At 39.1% G+C, this 21,314-nt stretch overlaps 1 protein-coding gene and 1 pseudogene across 1 annotated transcript in view; both read right to left on the reverse strand.

Annotated features, from left to right (window-relative positions):
- Positions 1-10,557, reverse strand: part of LOC148731370 (fibroblast growth factor receptor 3-like) — a 20,215-nt gene extending 9,658 nt beyond the window's left edge. Inside the window, exons 1-9 of the mRNA XM_088761204.1 lie at positions 10,064-10,557; positions 8,844-9,116; positions 7,466-7,789; positions 6,580-6,849; positions 6,010-6,291; positions 3,268-3,516; positions 2,110-2,355; positions 1,260-1,382; positions 1-69 (exon numbers count right to left, since the gene is read on the reverse strand). The exon at positions 1-69 is cut by the window's left edge and continues 138 nt beyond it. Of these exons, the coding sequence (XP_088617330.1) occupies positions 1-69; positions 1,260-1,382; positions 2,110-2,355; positions 3,268-3,516; positions 6,010-6,291; positions 6,580-6,849; positions 7,466-7,789; positions 8,844-9,116; positions 10,064-10,355 (2,128 nt within the window). The 5' untranslated portion in view covers positions 10,356-10,557. The remainder of the gene's footprint in view (positions 70-1,259; positions 1,383-2,109; positions 2,356-3,267; positions 3,517-6,009; positions 6,292-6,579; positions 6,850-7,465; positions 7,790-8,843; positions 9,117-10,063) is intronic.
- An 8,363-nt stretch (positions 10,558-18,920) lies between these two features.
- LOC148731371 (uncharacterized) lies at positions 18,921-19,905 on the reverse strand (annotated as a pseudogene).
- Positions 19,906-21,314: the final 1,409 nt, after the last annotated feature.

A 21,314-nucleotide genomic window follows, 5' to 3' on the forward strand; every position in this document is an offset into this window, starting at 1 on the left:
CATTTACCTCCACAATCAATGGCTCCATCTGAATTGCCTGCTCTTTGAATTGCCTTCTCTTGATCAGGACTGAAAATTGGAAACGTTACATACTTTTGGAGTTAAAACAAAGAACTGTGATAAAAATAACTATTTGCTTTTGAAAAGCAAAAAAAAAGTTATTAGTTTGCTAGTATGATTTTATTGATTTTCCCGACTTTTACCTAGATAATTGCCCTTGCGGATGATGAGGAGACAAAGTTATCGCTAAACTAGGCACCTGACCTATCACAAAACACGCTTGTAACTATTCATTATGCAAGTACACTCCTCAGATCGGATTGAGTAAAAAAAACTACCACGTTGTCTGTTAAAATGAATTACGGAGACTTTTTCAGTTGGTTTCAAAATCGGAAAATTACACTTTAAATTCAAATTTTAAAAACATTAAAATTTTGGGATACAAACAGGTAGAATTCAAAGAGACTTGTAAGACAAGAAAGAAAAAAATTAACAAACGAACGAGTTAGGTTGATTCTATCAGCAATTCATGAATGTTAAATATGCCGGCATAATTATTATCATAATAAAAGGTCATCATGTAAGGTCATCATTATGGTCATCATGTAAGGTCGTAAGTCACGAGGGGGGGGGGGGTCAGAAATAAATTTAAATTTTTTGGACAAACTGAAAACAATGCTTCACGAAAAAACGAAAAAGAAGTAGTGATGTTGGTGACTAACAAATATGGATATAGCATGGAAAGGATTAAAGCATGAGTAAAAATTTGATGAACAAAAGGTAATGTAGTTGACTTACAGAGCCATAGCTGCAATTTAAATCGAAAAAAATTGAGAGGAGACAAAGAAGGAAAAACTTTGTATTTAATCAAGTGTAATTGTATTTAATCAATGTATTTAATCAAGTATTCTCATAAAACTGTTATACTATGGCAGCATGATTTCAATGTGCACCAAATATCAGCTGAATTGACAAATGTTCTCAAAATACCGACATTAATCATAACAATATCGATAATGATGACAATAATAACGATGTTAATAAGAATACTGCAAAAATTATTCTTATTATTACAATAATAATTGACAAATTGCAGTTTCGCTTGGTCGTCATTGTTTTTTCGACTTGAAAGGGTGAGATCGAGGAAACAGTTTAAGTGTGGGGTGACATAAACAAAAAAAAAATATATGTAAGCATTAGCTAGCTTCTGTTACTCTAATCAAAGGTGGCTAAAATAAAACAAAACAACTGAGCTTCACCTGTCCTTCGACGCTTGCAGAAAAAGCAGGCAATTAGCGAACTGACAATCACCACCGCCACTAATCCACCAATGTAATACCACAAAGAATGGGAACCTTGAATGCCTCTTGGAACTTGCTCCGCTAATTGTGTCAAATAAATGTGGTCATTAGATCAATCTCAACGATAGTGCCTGTAATAACAGTCATGTTACCGTCCAGAATGGCTTTGGGCATCCCTGTTGTGCATTATTTTAACCCGAGATTGACGCCTGTTCTTAAAAGCGAAGTCACTACTTTTTCTTTGTGCAGATTTATAGCCAGATCCAAGGTTATTTTCCTGTGACCCTCCACGTGAATGAGTGTAGTATGTAGTTATATACATGTATAAGGTTCTGCCACTGTTTCTAATCCCTTTTTAATTAAAAAAATTATATTTTCCAAGAAAACAAAAACCGATAGCAAACTTTGGGGAGAACATAAGAAGCAGAAGTTTTCTCCTATGAGAATGATCAGGTTACTTGATTCCTGAGGTGTTAGACACAACAGTAACGCCAGGTTACCTTTGACAGTTATGTTTACAAAGGAGCGGGCCACAAACCCAACCTTGTTACGTCCTTCACAAGAATATTTACCAAGGCCGTCCTCTTCCAAAGCCTCTCTGATAGAAAGTTCACTCTTTGTCTCATTCAATTGTGTATTAATTTCTCTCCAACTTCAGTAACGAGATCATTATTCTTTAGTCATTGGTATATGTAAAGGATATGGATGAAAAGTGGAAGTGTCCTTTTATTCTGGCTTAAACTACAAAAAATAACACTTTCTTGAGTTACAAGTTCAATACATGACAGACTACAGTACGAAAATTTACCGGTAACATCGATCCAGAAGGAGGTGTTAGCTTTGCCATAATCATTTTGAGCAGTGCATTCATAATTTCCCTTATCTGTAAAGGTCGCACGTCTAATGACCAAGGTGTTGTTGGTACTAAGAAGCACTCCATCCTTAGTCCAGTTGACATGTACTTCTGGATCACCACGCCAGTAACAATTTTCAATAAACGTGGAGTGAAGCGCAATGTTAACATTCTTGAACTCAAGCTTTATACGGGGTGGAACTGCAAAGCGAATGGAAAATACAGAGATTGTAAATATCATAATTACAGATTCAAAGCCCCCACCTCAATACCCCTCCCCTTCCCCTTTCCTTCCCCTCACCCTCCCCCCCTGTTCCCCCTTCCCCCTCCCTCCTCCTCCCTTTTCCCCTTTCTTCCCCCCTTCAAATAAATGAATAGAAAGGAAGATGAAGTTTAAACAGGCTTTGATTAAATCATGCAATGCTTCCAAAAACCACCTAGGCCAGGCCATATGACTAACTGAGCTCTGACACAATCCCGTAGGAAAAGATATAAGATCAAACAGTCTGAAAAAACACTTATTATGGAACTGGTCCTAACAGATGAGTCCATTGCAGTTATTAGGTGAAACGTTAGATTTTAAGTATTCCTGATGGTTTTCCTAATATCCATTTGTACTTAGTATTTTTACTTCAACCAACAACACCACATGCATTAGAGATACCGACTGACCAAGTTACATAACGCAGGTAATTCCCAGAAATTCTGAATCGCACAGTAGGATTAGTCATTATGGGAACTACAGTTTAATGTGCCCTCGGTACAACAGAGAAACGGTAGAAGGTAGAACTTTTCATGTTCGTGGGCTCGAATGGAATCCCTTTAGAAATGCGTAAGAAGGACTCCATTAGTTCCTTTAGTTCTCCCTGTTTTAAAACTATTCTTAACTGTTTTTAGAGGATGTTTAGGGTACAGAGCCATTAGTTCAGCAGTTTATACTGTTTATGTGCCTTCCTTCACAAACCAATGTGTCACTTACTTACACAATGACCCTGAAGCTCAGACTCAGACCTCTTGATTTAGAGTTCGGCCTACTGAACAGTAATTTTCACCCAATGTACAAACCAAATGCAAGACTGATCTGAATTATAACTATGAGATAAACAAACACACCCTTAACAGAAATGTTAACGTGTTTGGTATCCTTGCCAGCTTCATTCTTTGCTCTACAAGTGTACTGCCCTTCGTCGCTCTTTTTTATTTTAGGGAAAAGGAGAGACCGACTCTTTCTCAGCAAAGTGTTATTCTTGAGCCAGGTTATCTCAGGCTCAGGCCGACCAGCAACAATTTCACACGTCAAGTTCACACTGTTTCCCTCTATGATGAGACTTCTTGCTCCAGATATATTCACTTTTGGTAGAACTAAGTGGAAAAAACGGAAACAAATACAAAAACAGAAAACGGTGACATTACTAAGCACATAGCATTACACTATTCTCATGTTAACATTTCTCATTGAGATTTTATACTACTGTTTCTGGCCTTTTTTTGTGCAAATTTTATCTTCACTCTCACAGACGGCCTTGGACCGAGTCAGGAGTTACAAGGCAAAATAAATATAAATTGGTTAAACCCCTCTTTTGGGTACAGACTTACATATTTTCATAGTTGCTTGTTGTATTCATCTTCGCATCCATCTCATGTCAAGAATTCCATTTCCTTTTCTCAGTGACTGGGGCTTCATCTTTTATGTAGTGATGACTATGATATTTTTGGACAGTTTTAGAAAATTTAGAGGCAACGTGCCACTTTTTCGAAAAACGTGGTTACCCTGTTTCTGTCCTTCAAGCCGGTCACCACCGCGCCCAAATTATTGATCAACAATCGGCACTACAACCGTCACAGGAGGAAAATTCCGACCGCATTTCATTCACCCGCGCAACCACTCAGTTAAATTCATTATTCTAAAATAACTATAAATGACCTCAAAATGATCCAAAGATTGGCACTATCTTTTTGAAACCTCCAGTATTGTCATTCAAACGTGACAAAAAGATGAGCAACTTTTTGGTCAGAAGTTCTTTTCAAACTAATGACCAACCTAGAACTTTTAAATACGCTCGCGCACGTAGCAAAACTTCTCCTTTCATTCCCAACGCTGAGAAAACATTGGGACCCAAATGAGTCAGTAGGATTACTTATTACTTCACGTGCACGTCTTCTCATGTCATCTATTGCATAACTTGCACTTATTGCAAAAAGATACACATCGGCGAAACAGGAAGATGTCTAAGTGACCGATTCCGAGAACATCTTCGCAAGGTAGAAAGCAATGAAAAGGGCTCATTAAAACCAGTCGATAGACATTTTAATCTACCTAATCATTCTAAGGAGCAAATAACTGCCTCCCAGTTAGCTCAATGGATAGAGAGCTGGACTGTTGTGCAGGAGATCGAGGGTTCGAACCCCGGCCGGACCAACACTCAAGGTCTTAAAAACAAGTGAGAAGAATATGCTACCTTTCTATATCAAGAAATGGTTAGATACTTTAGTCTTCTCGGATAGGGACGAATAAATGGAGGTCCCGTCTCCTGCAGGATTAGGGGTAAGAGGCGTTAATTTCCCATGCACGAGATTACTGTGTGATGGATTTCCTCCCCTGGGGTGGTTGCTGGGTGGGAATTGGTCCTGAAAAGCCCCCATTGGGAGTGGTCAATTAACATATGTATGTATGTATGTGCGTGTGTATGTATGGCAGTCTCCAATCTCTTTTTACATTTAGATAGCTAGGAAAGCTGCAAAACTCTTGAACTTAAAGTTAATATTTCAAAACGGCACTCTTAATCCCATAAGTATCAACGAAACCTTTTCATTCTACTTATTCATTCGTGTTTTTCTCGTCACGATGTTCCCAGCAATAGCGTAACTCCACTATCTGCATATAAACGCGCGCACAACCCACAATTCTCCTCTTCGCTCTAATAAAAGGCTAACGGTCGGAACGTAGGCTTTTTAACTCTTTACGGTAGCTAATTTACAATTTCAATTTAGTTAATATAACCAAATTACCTAAAATACCAACAGCCTTGCCGGAAGTACTAGAACGTTACATGATAACATTAGCACCTTATTATAATTATAGTGTCGTTTTGTTTGTTTGTTTGTTCGTTTTCAGATCGCAGACCTCTTCAATTTGGCCTGAAGATCTGTTAATAGTAGTCTTCCATTTCAACGGACCAATTTATGAGCAGATAGAAGGCACAGCGACTGGGAGTCCGGTTTCCACAATAACTGCTAACCTTTACAGTACATAGGGAGTTTGGAAAGAAGCGATAACGTCATTATCCTACAAGCCAAGGATCCGGAAGCACTATGTAGTTGATACGTTAACCATCTTTGATTGGGAGAGCGTCGATAGCGTCTTACAGTATTTTTACAACCAAACGCCTTCCGTTCGGCTAATCGAGGAGGCAAAACAAACAAATCCCTCGCCATTGTCGTAGTTTCAAGTGACACTAACGCGCAGCATTCAGTCAACGCGTCGCGATCCACATCCGAAGTAATTGCATCGTTAGAAAAACGATTATACTTAATAGAGAAAGAAAACGCACCGTTTAATCAGCCGAAGCCGTTTTTCGCACATGACCAGCTTATAAAGAAACTATAAATCTCATCGAAAGGCACTGCTTTGCGTTACAACGATCGGCTTACGGAATAACAACTATAACTATTTAAACACGATACCTTTTTCAAACAATTAAAGTCAACAATATATTATGATATGGTTTCACCTCGCATGGCTGCAGATATGGACTGCGAAAATACTTTAAACTTGATTTGGTTAAGTAACAATCACTTTTTAGGAACTGATATAAATGCCTGACGTTCTTTACATTACCCTTCTTGGTTACTCACCCATAACTGTCACAATTATGTTTTTCTCAATGCTGGTGACCCTCTTTGGTCCTTTAGTTTGTCTCATTGTACAAATGAATGTCCCACTATCTTCAGGCTGTACAAGGCTAATATTTAGGTTGCCATTGGATAATTTAGTGAATCGTCCTTGGCTTAAGGACTTTCCTCCTTTTTTACTCCAAGATATCTCTGGGCTTGGTTCTCCCTCGGCACTGCACCTTATAGTATCAGGTTTTCCCGCAGTCAAATTTTGTTTTTTTAGCGTGTCCTTAGTAAATCTTGCTGTCAATATAAGTGATAAGAATCAGCAACATCATAGCAGTACTGTAATATTCCTAGAAGCCACTAAGGTCAATAACTCGAACAGCACATGGTCACCCTTCGAACTCCCGCTCTTTCTCACATACACGCACACTCTCTCGGTCACCTGACCACTGTATATAGTCCCGGATGTCCACAGGACACCACAAGTACTATTAAAAGGTCAGTAGTATACTGATCTTACCCGTCATTATCCAGCATTTTTAGCATATAACTGTATCTCTGCAAGCTGAAAAGATGTTTTCTTACCATTAATGTAGACAATGTAATATCGAACATATTCCAATCTGTAGCATTCGTATAGTCCTGCATCAGACAACTGCACCTTGCCAATGATCAGTTCACCAGTTTCTGTAATCCTGATTCTTTGAGACGCAGAGTTTTCTGTTTTATTCTTCAGCTTTTTACCAGCAATGGTCCATCTTGCATAACTGGTTTCATTCTTTACTGAGCATTGAAGCGTTTCCTTGGTGCCAATATCAAAATAGATTTCTTCTTTTTTCAACAGTTTTTTGTTCTCTGCAAAAAATAGTTCAGTTAGAGGATGTTATAAAAAAAATAATCTCATCTTAAATAACATTACAGGTAGAGAATGAAAAGACGAATATATCTACCAATACCAATGGTTAAATTGACAGACTTTTAGATTCTCTGTACATTATATTAGACCAACTTATATAACTTCACACAAAGTCATGTCAATCGTTGTCAATTTATGTTACACCCAAATTTAAAAGTCGTGAAGCCTCTCTAAGGCCAAGGTAACCCCTTACAAAATAATGAAATTCATAAAACAGCCATTGATACCCCTGTAAAAGTCATTTGAGCCCTAGCTTAAGTCCCTTGAATCATTTATCTTAGACCAAGTAAAATCACCACTAAGCGTAGTCATTTTACCCTAAACCAAGTCATGTTATCCCCTGTTTGAGTCATATCTTTATCTTAAGTTTAAAATCTGCGAAAAAAAAATATGCTTTTTCGCAAACCGTACTTCAGCAGGCACTCTTTAGAAAAGAGGTGATCTATAGATCCGAATTTTTATCTGATTTTCCTTTATTCTGAAACTTTTCAGGGTGGAAGAGAGACAAAACAGGATGACAGAATCATGATTCGAGCTTTAGAATGAACTACTTACTTGGTTGACACAACGCCTGAGAACCCTTGACATATGATAAATATCGAGGCGGGATATTAACCTTTCCTTCAATACGAGCACAAGATGCGAGTTCTGGCTCATCTCCATTGCAAGAGACATCTGACATTGCAAAAGGAATTCCCTCATCCTTTAGGTCTGAACCAATGAATTTCGCCAAAGCCTCCTCAAAGCCAAGTTGACGACAAATAACTTTGACATCGTCTAAATCCCATCCTTTCCTGTAGATCTTTGTCCATTTACCCTTGTAAAATACTTCCACTCTTCCTCCATACTCCATATTTGCACCATTCAAGCGAACAGGAACTAAGGAAATTCCCAAAAAAAAAATTACAAATTAGGATGGTATCCACTAATTATGGGAATGAGAAACTCCTACAACATTACGAATGGCCATAAATCAGAAGTGAATTAGTAGTTAATGCTAATTTTGTGATCGTGTTTTCTAAATTTTCAATGTTTTAAATTGTAATTTCCGTCAGGCTACAAGTTTCATTGGTTCGGAAAATAATAGTTACGACGTTGCAGTTTTCATTTGTTTACCAGTGTGGATCAAGACTTTTAGATTGGATATTGTTTAGTCTCCTTGAAGCGATACATATGGTGAACGATACCCTTTTGCAAAGCACTAGTGTGTGTTTCTCCTTGTAAGGTTCATCAGCGCACTAACTTGAAAGCAAACCGGTTCTAATTCTTTTTTTTTGCATTATTTTAAAACTTTTAAAAGCATGCTTTTGTAACCTTCGTAAAAACGCTAAAACTTGAGAGTGTAGTAAGGAAATTCATAATGATGAACTATAAACTCTTAAGCATTAGTCTTCTATTATCAAGGACGTGACGTTTTGATAGGTGTAAGTGCAGTCCAGAAATTTAGAAATTTTTTATTTCACCCAAAAGAGAAAAATGGGAAAGGAAAGGGAAAGCAAATTTTTTGGGGAACTGAAATGAAGGGTTTGAAAGGATTAATCTGACTCTTCCTTTGAGAACTGTAACGTTTATGAGCCCTAAATGCATGATAGCCCAAGTTCTTGTTTCAGCAGTTATTCAATAGTTATCCTTTAAGAATCTAACTAGAACTTTAAAGAACGGTTAAATTTAACTAATTGACAGTGGTGTGAGGACTCAAGAGACGCAGTCGAGGGAGTCCGCAACACATTGGTTGATCAGATTGCAAAATTATTGGCAGTTGTGGTAAAATTTTCAATTTTTATACCTCTCGTGTATCTGAGCAATCCTCGGGGACGAAAAACTAATTTTTTCAGGCACTTTACCTCTCTGTCAATGTACTTGAAGTTTATCATGTTACCGAATTCGGAAAATGGGATCACGAAAATATTACATGTGTACAATTCATTCTTACCTTTGCAAAATTGGTGTTTCTTTGCCAGGTTTTTTTGACATGTAGTTGGAGTGGTGCAGTTGTGGTAGATGGATTTCTTCGAGGCGTTGCCTCTTTCTGCATACCATGTGTCGTTGGCATAAACACCGTTGTTATAGTAGCCCGTGGCCATGCAGGTTAAATTTAAATCAGCTTCATCCCATTGACTGGTACAAAGCTTTTGCCAGCTGCTGTTCGTGTATATTTCCATTCCGACAAACGGGTTCTTCTCTGTGTTAAAACGCAGCGGAAATGCTTCAAAAAATTAAACAAAAATAAATTTAGATATTTAGTTTATTTTATTTTTGCAGCGCTAATTGTCTTATGGTAATGAAATAACATCGATAATAATGACCGAAAAAATCAAAATAATAACAGACGCCCGAGCAGCCAGCAGGACGCGTGTTTTACATAGACTTCACATTGGGCCTTGCTCACCTGTGGCTAGTAATAGAGCATCAGAGCGCGGAGTCCGTAGGTCTCAGATTTCAATCCAAAAGGGGACTCAAAATTTTTCTTTGTCCTACTCTCGAGACAAGACGAAAAACAGCTCTCTCTGTTTCTATGCCGAGCTCAAAATTTACAATTTTTCTTATTCTATTTACAAAGATAATGATGTTTACCGATTAAAATTATCCAGCTGATTATGAATTCATGTCCTTAGACTTCTCCTTGTATGCCATAGGAGGCATCTAAGTATTTCAAATTTGGGGAAAACTCGTTTCTCAGTGATCAGAAATGATGACGCCATCGAGGTTGAGTTAAACGGGCATGAAAAAGTTTTGTAACAAAAATAGGAGCCTCATAAGCATCGTTGTGATAAATACTATACTGAATAGAAGAGGAGAAGAGATTTTAGAACGAGCATACTCTATAGCTTTCAATAAATTGTAAATTGACACTTTCTGTACATGGAACAATTTTTATCTTTTTTTCTCTCGTAAAGCACATGGTGAGTTTTGCACATGTACAATTTTGATGAAATCATTAAGGATGTCTGACTTATAATGAAATCCTTACTTTTAATGATTTGTCTTTTTTATATACTTACCTAAATTATAGTGTGTGATTTAGGTTCAAAGCAAGAATTTTCCCCGAATCCATTGTTATTTTAATTTCTATTCGTGTATTCATTTATTTTGTTTTTGTCAAAGACTTTCCTTCCACCGAAATCACATAGCACTGAGAATCTTATATGTTACCTTCATGGCAACTGGACGTGTTGCTACATTCTCTCAGCTGTGCTCTGTTCCCATCGCAGTGTTTACCCCAAAATGCTGGTTCTGGATTAGTATATTCTCTTTCCCTTGTTTGTATACCACCAACTGGCTTGGTACAGATACTCCATGAGTTCCACTCGCTCCAGCCACCAACGACTGAAAAAAAGTACAATGTTGCAAATAACCGCATATGAGAAACAACCATAGACGATATATTGAGATCATTTAACAAAATGCGGTATGTACGACAGGGGCACAGTCTATATTTCGACATTTCACTATCATTACTTTGAATGCTCAAGCTAATCTTTGGCTGTAGTAGTCTCACTTATTTGGTAAGGAACGATGTTGTAGAGTTTGCATATAATTCATCGAAGTATATCGAGTTTGAAAAACCTCAGTAATTTAGACTAAGCGTATTCACGGAAAAGCCGAAAACTCTGCTTTTGATTCAATTATTTTGCTAAACTCTGCTTTACACCCGTAACGGATAACTTACCTGATAGAAATGTAGTCCAGTTACTGTTCAACTACTGATTTCTTTTTCGGGGATAACGCAAAAGCTCAGTTTTAGAAATATTCGGTCGAACGCGAACACTTGTAACTGTATTGCGTGACGGCGTGACGCTTCTTAAAGAAGCTCAAAATTCCAATACGGAACTATGGAAACACTGTGAAATGAAATTTTTGCAAATCGCAAAATATTACGACTAATTATATGTGTCGTTATTACAACTTCTACCAAGAAGCTGTTAGATGAAGTAGGTAAAAACTAAAGAATTTTGATTTTGATTGGGAAGGGGAGACGGGAGTGGGCTTGGCTATCTGACATTTGGAAGCGAGTTTAATAAGACGAAATGCCGTTAACACCTTAAACAGCGCGCGATCTGTATTTAGCCAACATGTAATACTGAACTGGCGGGCTCAAAAATTTTGAATAGAATACATTTTTCTTTAAATGACAGATACGTCTGTGGTGTGTTAAGGAGGGGTTTATGACCACAGTCCATAAAAGCCGCATTTCCCAAGTGTTTCGTTCTGAACACTGGGGCTAATGTCTTAGTTTCAGGCGATTGCTCATCGCTTACTCTCAGTATCATCCATATACTATTAGTCTCTAGGAGACAGAGTCAGCTGTGGCACTGTAGTATAAACTCCAAAAATGCTTTGTCCTACGTTCACTACCAAAAGAAAGAAGTATCTTAAGGGACGTAAAAAGACTAATACCAGAGCAGAGTAAAAGAGTTTTTTTTTTTTTTTTTAAGAAATGTGTCAGCTAATATCACTGGTGGGTACTTCAGAGATTAAGACTGATGGCACCTACATTTCTTCAAAAACTCTTCAATTCGACTTAAGTATGGGGTTTTTTTACGTCCCTTAATATCACTGGTGGGGATTTCAGAGTTGAGGCAAATTCTGCCTTGACTTGACAAATGTCGGCAACTTGGCTCGTTCCATCATCTCACATAGGTTGTAGTTGTCGAGGCTAATGGGATGGGCAGGTTGGATGTTATCTCCTCTAAGGCCGCTGAGATTCTCCTGCTTCTCGTTGAATCGCGCTCTTGACGATTTGCTTACCTTTAGTGCCCATCCCATTGGTTGGACAAAGCTGTACATGGTTACGCCGTTAGACTGGAGGAGCAGTTTGAAAGTGATCCAAAGCTACAACATTGGCACACCAGAAACAAAACGACAGCACATCTGCCTTTACTCCTAATGCGTGACAGAATTTGCCTGAACTTTGAAATCCCCACCAGTGATATTAAGGGACTTAAAAAAGCCCTATGCCCGAGCCGAATTGAGGAGTGTTTGAGAAAATGTAGGTGTCATCAGTCTAAATCTTTAAAGTACCCACCAGCCTAGCAGCTGCATTTCTTCAACTCTGCTCTAGTCTTGGTCTTTCTAAGTCCCTTAAGATACTTCTTTCTTTTGGTAGTGAACAAAGCATTTTTGGAGATTATATTACAGTGCCACAGCTGAGTCTGTCTCCTAAAGACTAATAATATACGGATGATACTGAGAGTAAGCGATAAGCAATCGCCTAAAAATGGGACTTCCATCCCAACGCTCAGAACGAAACACTTGAGGAATATTTTCAATTCTTTTCATGGAGTGTGGTCATAGACCCCTCCTCAACACACCACAGACGTACCTGTCATTTAAAGAAAAATATGTTCCAGTCACATCTTTGAGCCCTCCAGTTCAGTTTTCATTGTTGACTAAATGCAACTCGTGTGCTGTTTAGGGTGCTAAAGGCGTTTCTTGTTATTAAACTCGCTATCAAAATGTCAGATAGCCGAGCCCACTCCTGTCTCCCCTTCCCAATCAAAGTAAAAGTTCCTTAGTTTTTACCTACTTCGTCTAACAGCTGCCTGGTAGAAGTTGTAATGACGACACATATAATAAGTCGCAGTATTTTGTGATTTCCAAAATTTCGTTTCACAGTTTTTCCAAAGTTACGTGTTCCAACCTTGATCTTCTTTAAAAAGCGTCACGCCGTCACGTATTTATTTTTGAAACTGAGCTTTTGCGTTAATCTCCGAAAATGAAATCATTAGTTGGACAGTAACTGGGCTATATTTCTATGAGGTAAGTTATCCGTTACGGGTGTACAGCAGAGTTTAGCGAAGTAATTGAATCAAAAGCAGAGTTTTCGGCTTTTCCGTGAATACGCTTAGTCTATCAACACACGGCAATATGCTAATTAGTATAAATTCTCATGAAAATATTTAGATTTTGATGGCGTTTTATAAAGCGCTCTCGAAAAAAGCCGAACCAATCATTACATTTCTTGGAAGAAGAGCACTTGGGTACTCAATAACCATAAGATGAACCCGATTGGGGAATGGCCACATATCGAAATTTCGGTTTGTAACTACAGTCGAACCTCGATTATCCGGACTCGTCGAGACCTCGGTAAATAATCCGGATAATCGAGAGTCCGAATAATCGAAAATATGAATATTCATGCGATAGAAATGTAAACAAAAGTATACAGCAAAGAAAACATCATTTTAATTGTGAAATCTACACAGTCTGTATGTATTTACACTGAATAAAAACTTTCAGTTCAGGTATTTACAAAGGTATAAAATGTTCAACCACGTTTGTTTGCTTCAGACTTTTAGCTTGATCGCATTGCGAAATCCATCATTCGTCTTAGCTGCATTAATTGCACAGGGTCAATATCGTTTTATTTATCATTTATTTATTTATTTATTTAAGGACCTGTACAAAGTACTAGTATATAAACAATAGGACATGAGTCCCCTACTAGGTTTAAATACCAACCCAGCCCTCAAAAACTAAGCGTCCTATCCCCTCTATCCCCTAAATCTAATACACTTACACAAAAAGAAGACAATAACTAGAAACTAACAGCTACAAACCGAGTGGGTATTTATCCGACGACATTCAGGACACATTATTTCAAAAGTGCGATGATTTTCGCCATCAAAGACATTTAAGAGTCTGTTATAGTAAAACTCCTTAAGCTTGCGCTTAAAAGAGCTAAGGGACTCTTACTGCCTAGCATCAACTGGAATATTGTTCCACGTCGAGTATTTTTCGAAACATTGTGCTGCCTCTTTCGTGGATACTAGTTTCTCGTCCTCGCCCTCATCTTCCTCATCGCTACATACACTTTCGCTTTCCGTCAAATCTCCGACAACGGTAGCTAAAATCTCTTCATCAGACATTTGCGGTAAATTCGGGAGCTCGTTTTCCAGCTGATTAAGCTAGTCTTTCACATCGTGAGTATTAGGCATTTCCTCATTGTCAAGTTGCTGTACATGTTCCAACATCTCGGCCATGGACTCAGCAATATTATCCTCTCTGAATTCGGGCTGTGAATTTGACTCGATGTTGTCCGAATTTTGAAAACCGCACAGGATGATACGCTGTTTCAACAGTCTTTTGAAAGGATTATCGGGCTTTTTGCGACTTTGAGTTTTCACGATCACAACTAATTAATATTCATGAGAAAATTGGGACCAGAGAAAAAAGTCCGGATAATCGAATAGTCCGGATAATCGAGGTCCGGATAATCGAGGTCCGGATAATCGAGGTCCGGATAATCGAGGTCCGGATAATCGAGGTTCGACTGTAGACGGTAAATCTGTGCTTACTCAGGCTATAGTCAAATCGCCACTAAAGATTGTGTTTTTCGTCGGGAGAAGTACAGTATAACCTACAACCAAAAAACAGGCATCGATAAAGTGCCTAATACTTCTACTTTTGACATGGATTATTAATTTTCGATGCTATGTATTCCACCAAAGACGCGAGGATATTCTTCCGAATGCTTATTTTGGCTAATTCAAACAGCTATTTTTGGCCATGTAGAGCGCGAAATCGATTTTCTCAAATATTTCCGAAATTCCCAGGTACTTTGAAAACTAAGACTCGAAACCATTGAAAACTTGTTAATAGTTACCTAAAAATTGAAAATGGAGGTAGATTTCATTTTTGACCGTGGCCGCGATTTGATCGATATTTTTGTACATTTCCTTTTAATAACTAGTAATACTCTACAAATAGTCTACAAGCAGTTCCTAAGCCACATGTGATCGTTTCAACTGGATGAGTTTCTTTGACTCTTTAACTCTGAGCAAAATATCAGACTGCCCGTCATTTAGTGATTTGAAAACCTTCACCGGCTACCGATCATTTCGCCGCAGCGAGAGAAAGAATAGGCCCGCAACGCGTACGTGTGTGGCTTACGAAATTGAGCTGGTTTTTCGTGTCTGGTGTCTTATTAAGTTTCTATTAGAAGAGCTAATATCTGATTGCAGTTAGATAGTTTTTAATATTGTTCCTGTTCATGGATAAAATGTTCATTTTCAAGATGAAAACATCGCCTCCAGGTTGTTTTGGGCCTGCCCACCTCCTCTTACCGTCTGGTGACTATTTGAGGGCTATTACGCAGTGGTGGTCTTGCGGCATCTCCAAGACATGTCCAAGAAACTTCCACCTCTTTTCGCTGACTTCTATGCTCATCGGCGCGGATACGGTTTCTTTTGGTAATTCGTCCTTTGAAATGATGTACGGCCAAAATATACCTTGAATTCTCTCCAGGCACTGATACTGAAAGGAATCAAGTTTCTCATAATCTTTAGCATTTGTCTTCCATGTTTCACTTCCATAAAAAAGGACCGGTTTCACGAGGGTGTTGAATAGCTTAATCTTGGTCTTTTTACTATATTGCTTGGAGCTCCACACTTTTCTCAACTTCCTGAATGCTGTCTTGGCCTTACAAAGTCCGCTCTCTATGTCCTTATCTGCTCCCCCATCCGCACTTACACATGCTCCAAGATAAGTGAGGTCGTTTGTTTCCTGGATGTCTTGACCGCTTTGGAATTTGATCGAGTTGTCGTTCTTGCAATTAATTTTCAGTATGCGTGTAGTAGTAGTAGTAGTAGTTGTAGTAGTCTTTATTTCCTCACAAGATAAAAAATATATATCTTATGTTACAATATTTGAGTAAAAAGTATATATATCTAAATTATAAGCTCACATAGCTGTTTTCGATTTGCTAATGTTGAGTCCCACTTTCTCAGCTGCTTCTGTCAGCTTATCTGGCTTCTTTTGCATCTGTCCGTGATTGATTGAGACCAGAGCGATATCATCCGCGTAGTCTAGGTCTTCTAGCTGACTGGTGAATTTCCATCTGTTGCCTGTCTTTGCTAGATTGGTTGTCTCTTGCATTATTCAGTCGATGGCAAGAGGAATTAGAAGCCTGACATTAGAAAACCTTGCTTGACGCCCGTTTTTACTTGGAACCATTCGGATACTTGACCTCCATAAAGGACTGCAGATTTGGAATCTTGGTAAAGGAGTTGGATTATTCTGATGAGATTACTCGGTATTCCATACAGCTTCATAATATCCCAAAGGCTGTCCCTATATAACGAATGAAATGCTTTCTCGTAGTCGATGAAGTTCAGGATCAGTGAAGCTTGCCATTCATGTGTCTGTTCGATAAAGTTGCGTAATATGAATATCTTTTCGGTGGTACTTCGTCCCTGGCGAGACCCGGCTTGTTCTTCACGTAGTTTCGCATCTCTTCCTGGCTTCATGCGCTCCGCGAGAAGTTTGCCTAGGACTTTGTTCCCAATAATGAGTAAGGTTATACCTCGCCAGTTGGTTCAGTCCCTTAGGTTTCCTTTCTTGGGTAGCTTGATGATTAACCCTTTTAACCATTTTAAGGGGGCTCGTTCTTCTTCGCCTATTAATTGAATTGTTCCACGTAGCTTTTGGTTGGATATTTCCAGGTCTGCTATGAGAAGCTCTGCTACTTTGTTGTCGACGCCGCCTGCTTTTCCGTTCTTTAGTGATCTAATTCCTTGCCTAACTTCGTCTTTGCTAATGGGCTCTGTATTGATTTCTTCTATTTCTGGGATATCTGCGTCAATCATCAATGGGTTTGTTGGGCCTCCATACTTCGTCTTTAATTAATATTTAATTTGCCTCCTTGTATTCGGAGGCGGCGAATCCGAGACCACAGATGGATTCCAAAGCGCTCCCTGTGAGTCCTTATCGTAACCTTGCCATTTTCAAATGTACTGGCTCCATTGACTCGTCTACGAGACTAGTAAAAGGGCCCAAACATCTTCAAAGTTTCTCTTGTCACCACTGAACGTCGGAACTGCTAACGGCTTAAAATATCGGTTTCGGTCTTCGTGGCTGCCGTGACTTTTGGACGCGCCGACTTTGATTACATTTTGACCCGCTTCGATCATTCTTTGTACATCTCTTTCGATCGTTTCAGACTCTTCAAATGCTTCTTTTTCTGCAGCTTCCTCTTCGACCTCCACATAGAACGCGATCAGTTTCTCTAAAATCTCATGTGCGGCCATCTAAGGCTGCCCACAGCTTTACAATCACAATTTCCATGTCCGTTATCTCTGAATCTTTTAAGCATAGTTTTTCCAACTATGTCTGACTTTTGTCAATTTTGTCTTTGCCTTGCGTTTTCTTTTCTTGGTCTCTATCAACAGAACGTCCTTTTGCTTCTGTTTGTCGACTCCAGTTGGTCGAGTTTTGTGGTTTTTTCTCAGTAAACTTTAATAGCTTCGCCATTCTCGGATTCGGTAGCCATAGCACTCAACTCCAAAACTTAACTCGCAAACGAAACCTCAAAAAATATAATAGCTCACACCCTTGCTCTCATCGTGGTCGCCAAATATGTTCGGAAACGAAACGGAAATCAAACAAACGCGTTTATTGGTAACACAGCCTGGTAACTCATGGTAAACACCAACTACCGCCAAACAAATTCTCACTAGAAAACTCAAAACTTTCAACTCCTCTCTAAGAATCTTGCACACGTCAAAAAAGAAAGGTCTGCATGACTTGCTAAGGACATTTTAACTTAAAATCTGCAAAGCATGCGTGTGTAAGTCGCGTGCACACAGGTGCGGTAACGTCTCCTTAACATAAGGGGAATGCGTTGGCAGTCAAGTGAAAGACTTCATCGGTTTTCAACTTGAACATGACGTGGGAAATAAACCCTTGGGCATATGCAAAACTCACCTGAATCCCTCGTGGTTAAAAGAGCCCACGCCCACGAAGATAGAGCTTTATAATCACCATTACTGTTTTCTGCCACACGTCCATATTGGCCAAAAATTTCGTTAGTCACTCTCGTAGTTAAGAGCTGACTTTGCATGCTGTTTCCGTCCAGCGATTTTTCAATGACCTTCAAACTTGAACTGGATTGTATAGAAATTAGATCGCGGCTCGTGAACCATAAGATGGTTGGTTTAAAAGGACTACCTTCTGCGGTGCAGTTGAAAACTACATTTGCCCCTATATCAACACTTTGGTGCTGCGGAATTTCTGTCAATCTTACCGTAGTGTCAAAAGGGAAAAAGTATTATGGAATAAATATCGCTAGTGGAAATAGGATAATAGTGGTAAAGGAAAATAATATTCAAGTATTATTTGGAGTTTCGTGTTTAAGCACTAAGCAACTTAAAAATGTTAATTTTCCGCTGCCGCAAAACCCAGTGCACGACACCCACTGTCGCTTTAAAAAACGTATGATGATTGCAGTTATATACAGGAATGATAGGGCTCCATACCTATGATCGTTCGTGAAATCCTTGTGCAGTGCCTTTTGTAACCGTTACCCGCTTGACATGTGTAGGAGCCATGACTGTCAACTGTCAGGTTTTTAAGCAACAATGGGCAGCTTAGTTTAGTTCTACGAGCATGTACGTTTGATGGTTGTTTGCATTTAGCTCCAACATCTCTACCTTGAGGATCGTACCACACGATATAATCGACCCATCTATCGCGATAAACTGAGTCTTCAATTCTGGGCTGCGCTGTACAAGTCAAGTTCTTGGAGGCACCAATGCATAATATGCTGTGTTTTGGACTGGAGGTGATGCTGACAACGGGCCTAACTGGGTTAGAGAGATTGGTAAAAAGACAAAAAAAAGATAAGAACAAATATCGCTAACTTGTTTAAAAAAGGGAAATATTAGATAAATGAATAAATGTACACACACGCGCGCACACACACACATATATGCTTGTAAAGATGAAATCGTAGTCGTATTTTTCTAACTCAACATGTATATATATATATGTGTGTGTGTGTGTGCATGTTTATGTGTGCGTAATAAGTAATAAGTAATAAGAAATTACTTATAAAGAAAGCATATTTATTAATAAGTAATTTCTTAGAGATCGATTTGGAGATAAAAATTAATGATAAAACAGCACGCGTACGACCTTTCGACCTTTCTGAGGTCATTTTCAAGTGAGTAAAAGTTTCTAAATTAGCATTAAAACGTAGAAAAAGCTCACATTAGCAAAAATGGGGCAAACGCTAAAATGTGATAAAATATGTAAGAAAGGGATAAAAATATCTATGAGGTAAAACAATGGAATAATAATAAGAACTACTGATAAAATAAACAAGGAACCTGGCGCGAATTAAATCGCACTCTTTTTAGTGTTAATTTGAGTTCTTTGATGAAAAACATGTCAAAAATGAGACAATCAAATTTGTTCTAAAGCTTTCTTAAGATTCTAGAACTTTGTGCGATGTCGTCTGGCTTCATATCATGCTGCTCTCTGGGGTGGTTTCCGATTGCCAATCCTTTGTGTTCCTCAAGTCGTTGGTGAAGGTGTCGGCACGTGTAGCCGATGTAGCCTGCATCTCACAGGCCATAATCAAGTGAGTATACGACGCATTGTTGAATCACAAGAGGCAGCTTGTCATCCCTGACCTTAATTTCATCCTTTATCTTTCTATGTGTAAACAGGCTAATATCTGCTTTGATCTTCCGACAGAGATCAGCAAGCTGTCTACGTACTTCGTTCGCAGATTTCTGATCTTTGAAGGGCAACACGATTATGACTGGTTCTTATCTTTCCTAGGACTCGTGTGTACGTAAATCCTCGGATACTTTTGATTCAATGAATTGGCGGATGGTAGACTGCACGGGATTGTCTGGATAGTGCAGTCGGGAGTAGATCTCTTTGAGGCGTTCACATTCCTCGTTAAAAAACTTCCGCGTAAAAGAGAGTTGAAACGCACAGCTTAACGTGGTGTTCAGCAGTGACCGTTTGTATCTGGCGTCAACGTGGCTCTGGTAGTGTAGCAGAAGTCCTGTGTCCATTGGTTTTCTGTAAACCATGGTGTCTAGGAGGATAGCATTCCTGATGATAACTATTGCGAGAAAGGGAAGTCTGCAATTTTCTTCGAGTTCCATCGTAAAATCAATAGAGGGATGATTCTTGTTTAATGTCATCAGTAATTCTGAGGCTGTTTGCGGATTAGGCATTGCACGTAGTGTATCATCTACTGAGCGTTTCTATAATGTAGACGACTTGTTCTCTATTTCCAGCTATTTCTCGCTTTTGTCATGATGAAGGGGTTTGCCAGGAGAGGACCTAGTGGTGAACCCATAGCCACACTGTCCACTTTTTCGTACAAGTTCCATTCAATATCATGCACATATATATATGTATATGAGCTATATGAGCTATATGTATATGAGCTATATGTACATATAGCAGACAGTACTGTTTCGGCCTTCTGGGCCTCATCAGTGCAGTGCTAATGCTAGGATGGAGGAGAACCAATATGGTCACCCCAAACGATCCAACCTTTGTGGTATCGTCTAAGCCATGCCAGAGTGCTCAAACTAGAGTACACTAGCGAGCATGCGCAATTGCAGAGCAATGACTCATCCTAGTTAGAGTGCTCAATTTGGACATGAAAGCAAAGCTTTGTATGCCAAAGAGCTATATCTAACTGCAGACAGTACTGTTTCGGCCTTCTGGGCCTCATCAGTGCAGTGCTAATGCTAGGATGGAGGAGAACCAATATGGTCACCCCAAACGATCCAACCTTTGTGGTATCGTCTAAGCCATGCCAGAGTGCTCAAACTAGAGTACACTAGCGAGCATGCGCAATTGCAGAGCAATGACTCATCCTAGTTAGAGTGCTCAATTTGGACATGAAAGCAAAGCTTTGTATGCCAAAGAGCTATATCTAACTGCAGACAGTACTGTTTCGGCCTTCTGGGCCTCATCAGTGCAGTGCTAATGCTAGGATGGAGGAGAACCAATATGGTCACCCCAAACGATCCAACCTTTGTGGTATCGTCTAAGCCATGCCAGAGTGCTCAAACTAGAGTACACTAGCGAGCATGCTTTGTTGGTTAATTAGCTCGACGTTTCGACCGTCTCGGTCTTCCTCAGGAGCATCAGGAGTATGCTCCTGAGAAAGACCGAGACGGTCGAAACGTCGAGCTAATAAACCAACAAAGCTACATTGGAGTTGGCCTCTGGACCATTACATCTCTGCTCTTATTTACGTTATTTCAAGAGCCCACGATATCGCTTCAGTGATCCTCCAGGCAGCGCGTTTGCGACTGATCAGCATTGTTTGTGGGACCCCTTACAAGCTTCTTCTTATATATATATATATAACTAACTGCAGACAGTACTTTTTTTTTTAAATCAATGTTTTATTTACAGAGGTAGTTGATTACTTACAATGATTGATTATAATAATTGGATAATTTAGATACGGTGACTGGGATCACAACAAATCGGGGGAAATTACATTTGATAGTAAATAACAAAATATCTTAAGGTGAATACCGCTGTGCAGTGCGGCGAATTGGGGAACTAATGCATTATTAGAGGTTTATTGTTCGTAGCTTGTGGACGAGTTGGATTACATTAACTGATTCGGCCTTCTGGGTCT

Source organism: Stylophora pistillata, chromosome 5 (genome assembly GCF_964205215.1).
Source record: "Stylophora pistillata chromosome 5, jaStyPist1.2, whole genome shotgun sequence".
NCBI classification, from domain to species: Eukaryota; Metazoa; Cnidaria; class Anthozoa; order Scleractinia; family Pocilloporidae; genus Stylophora; species Stylophora pistillata.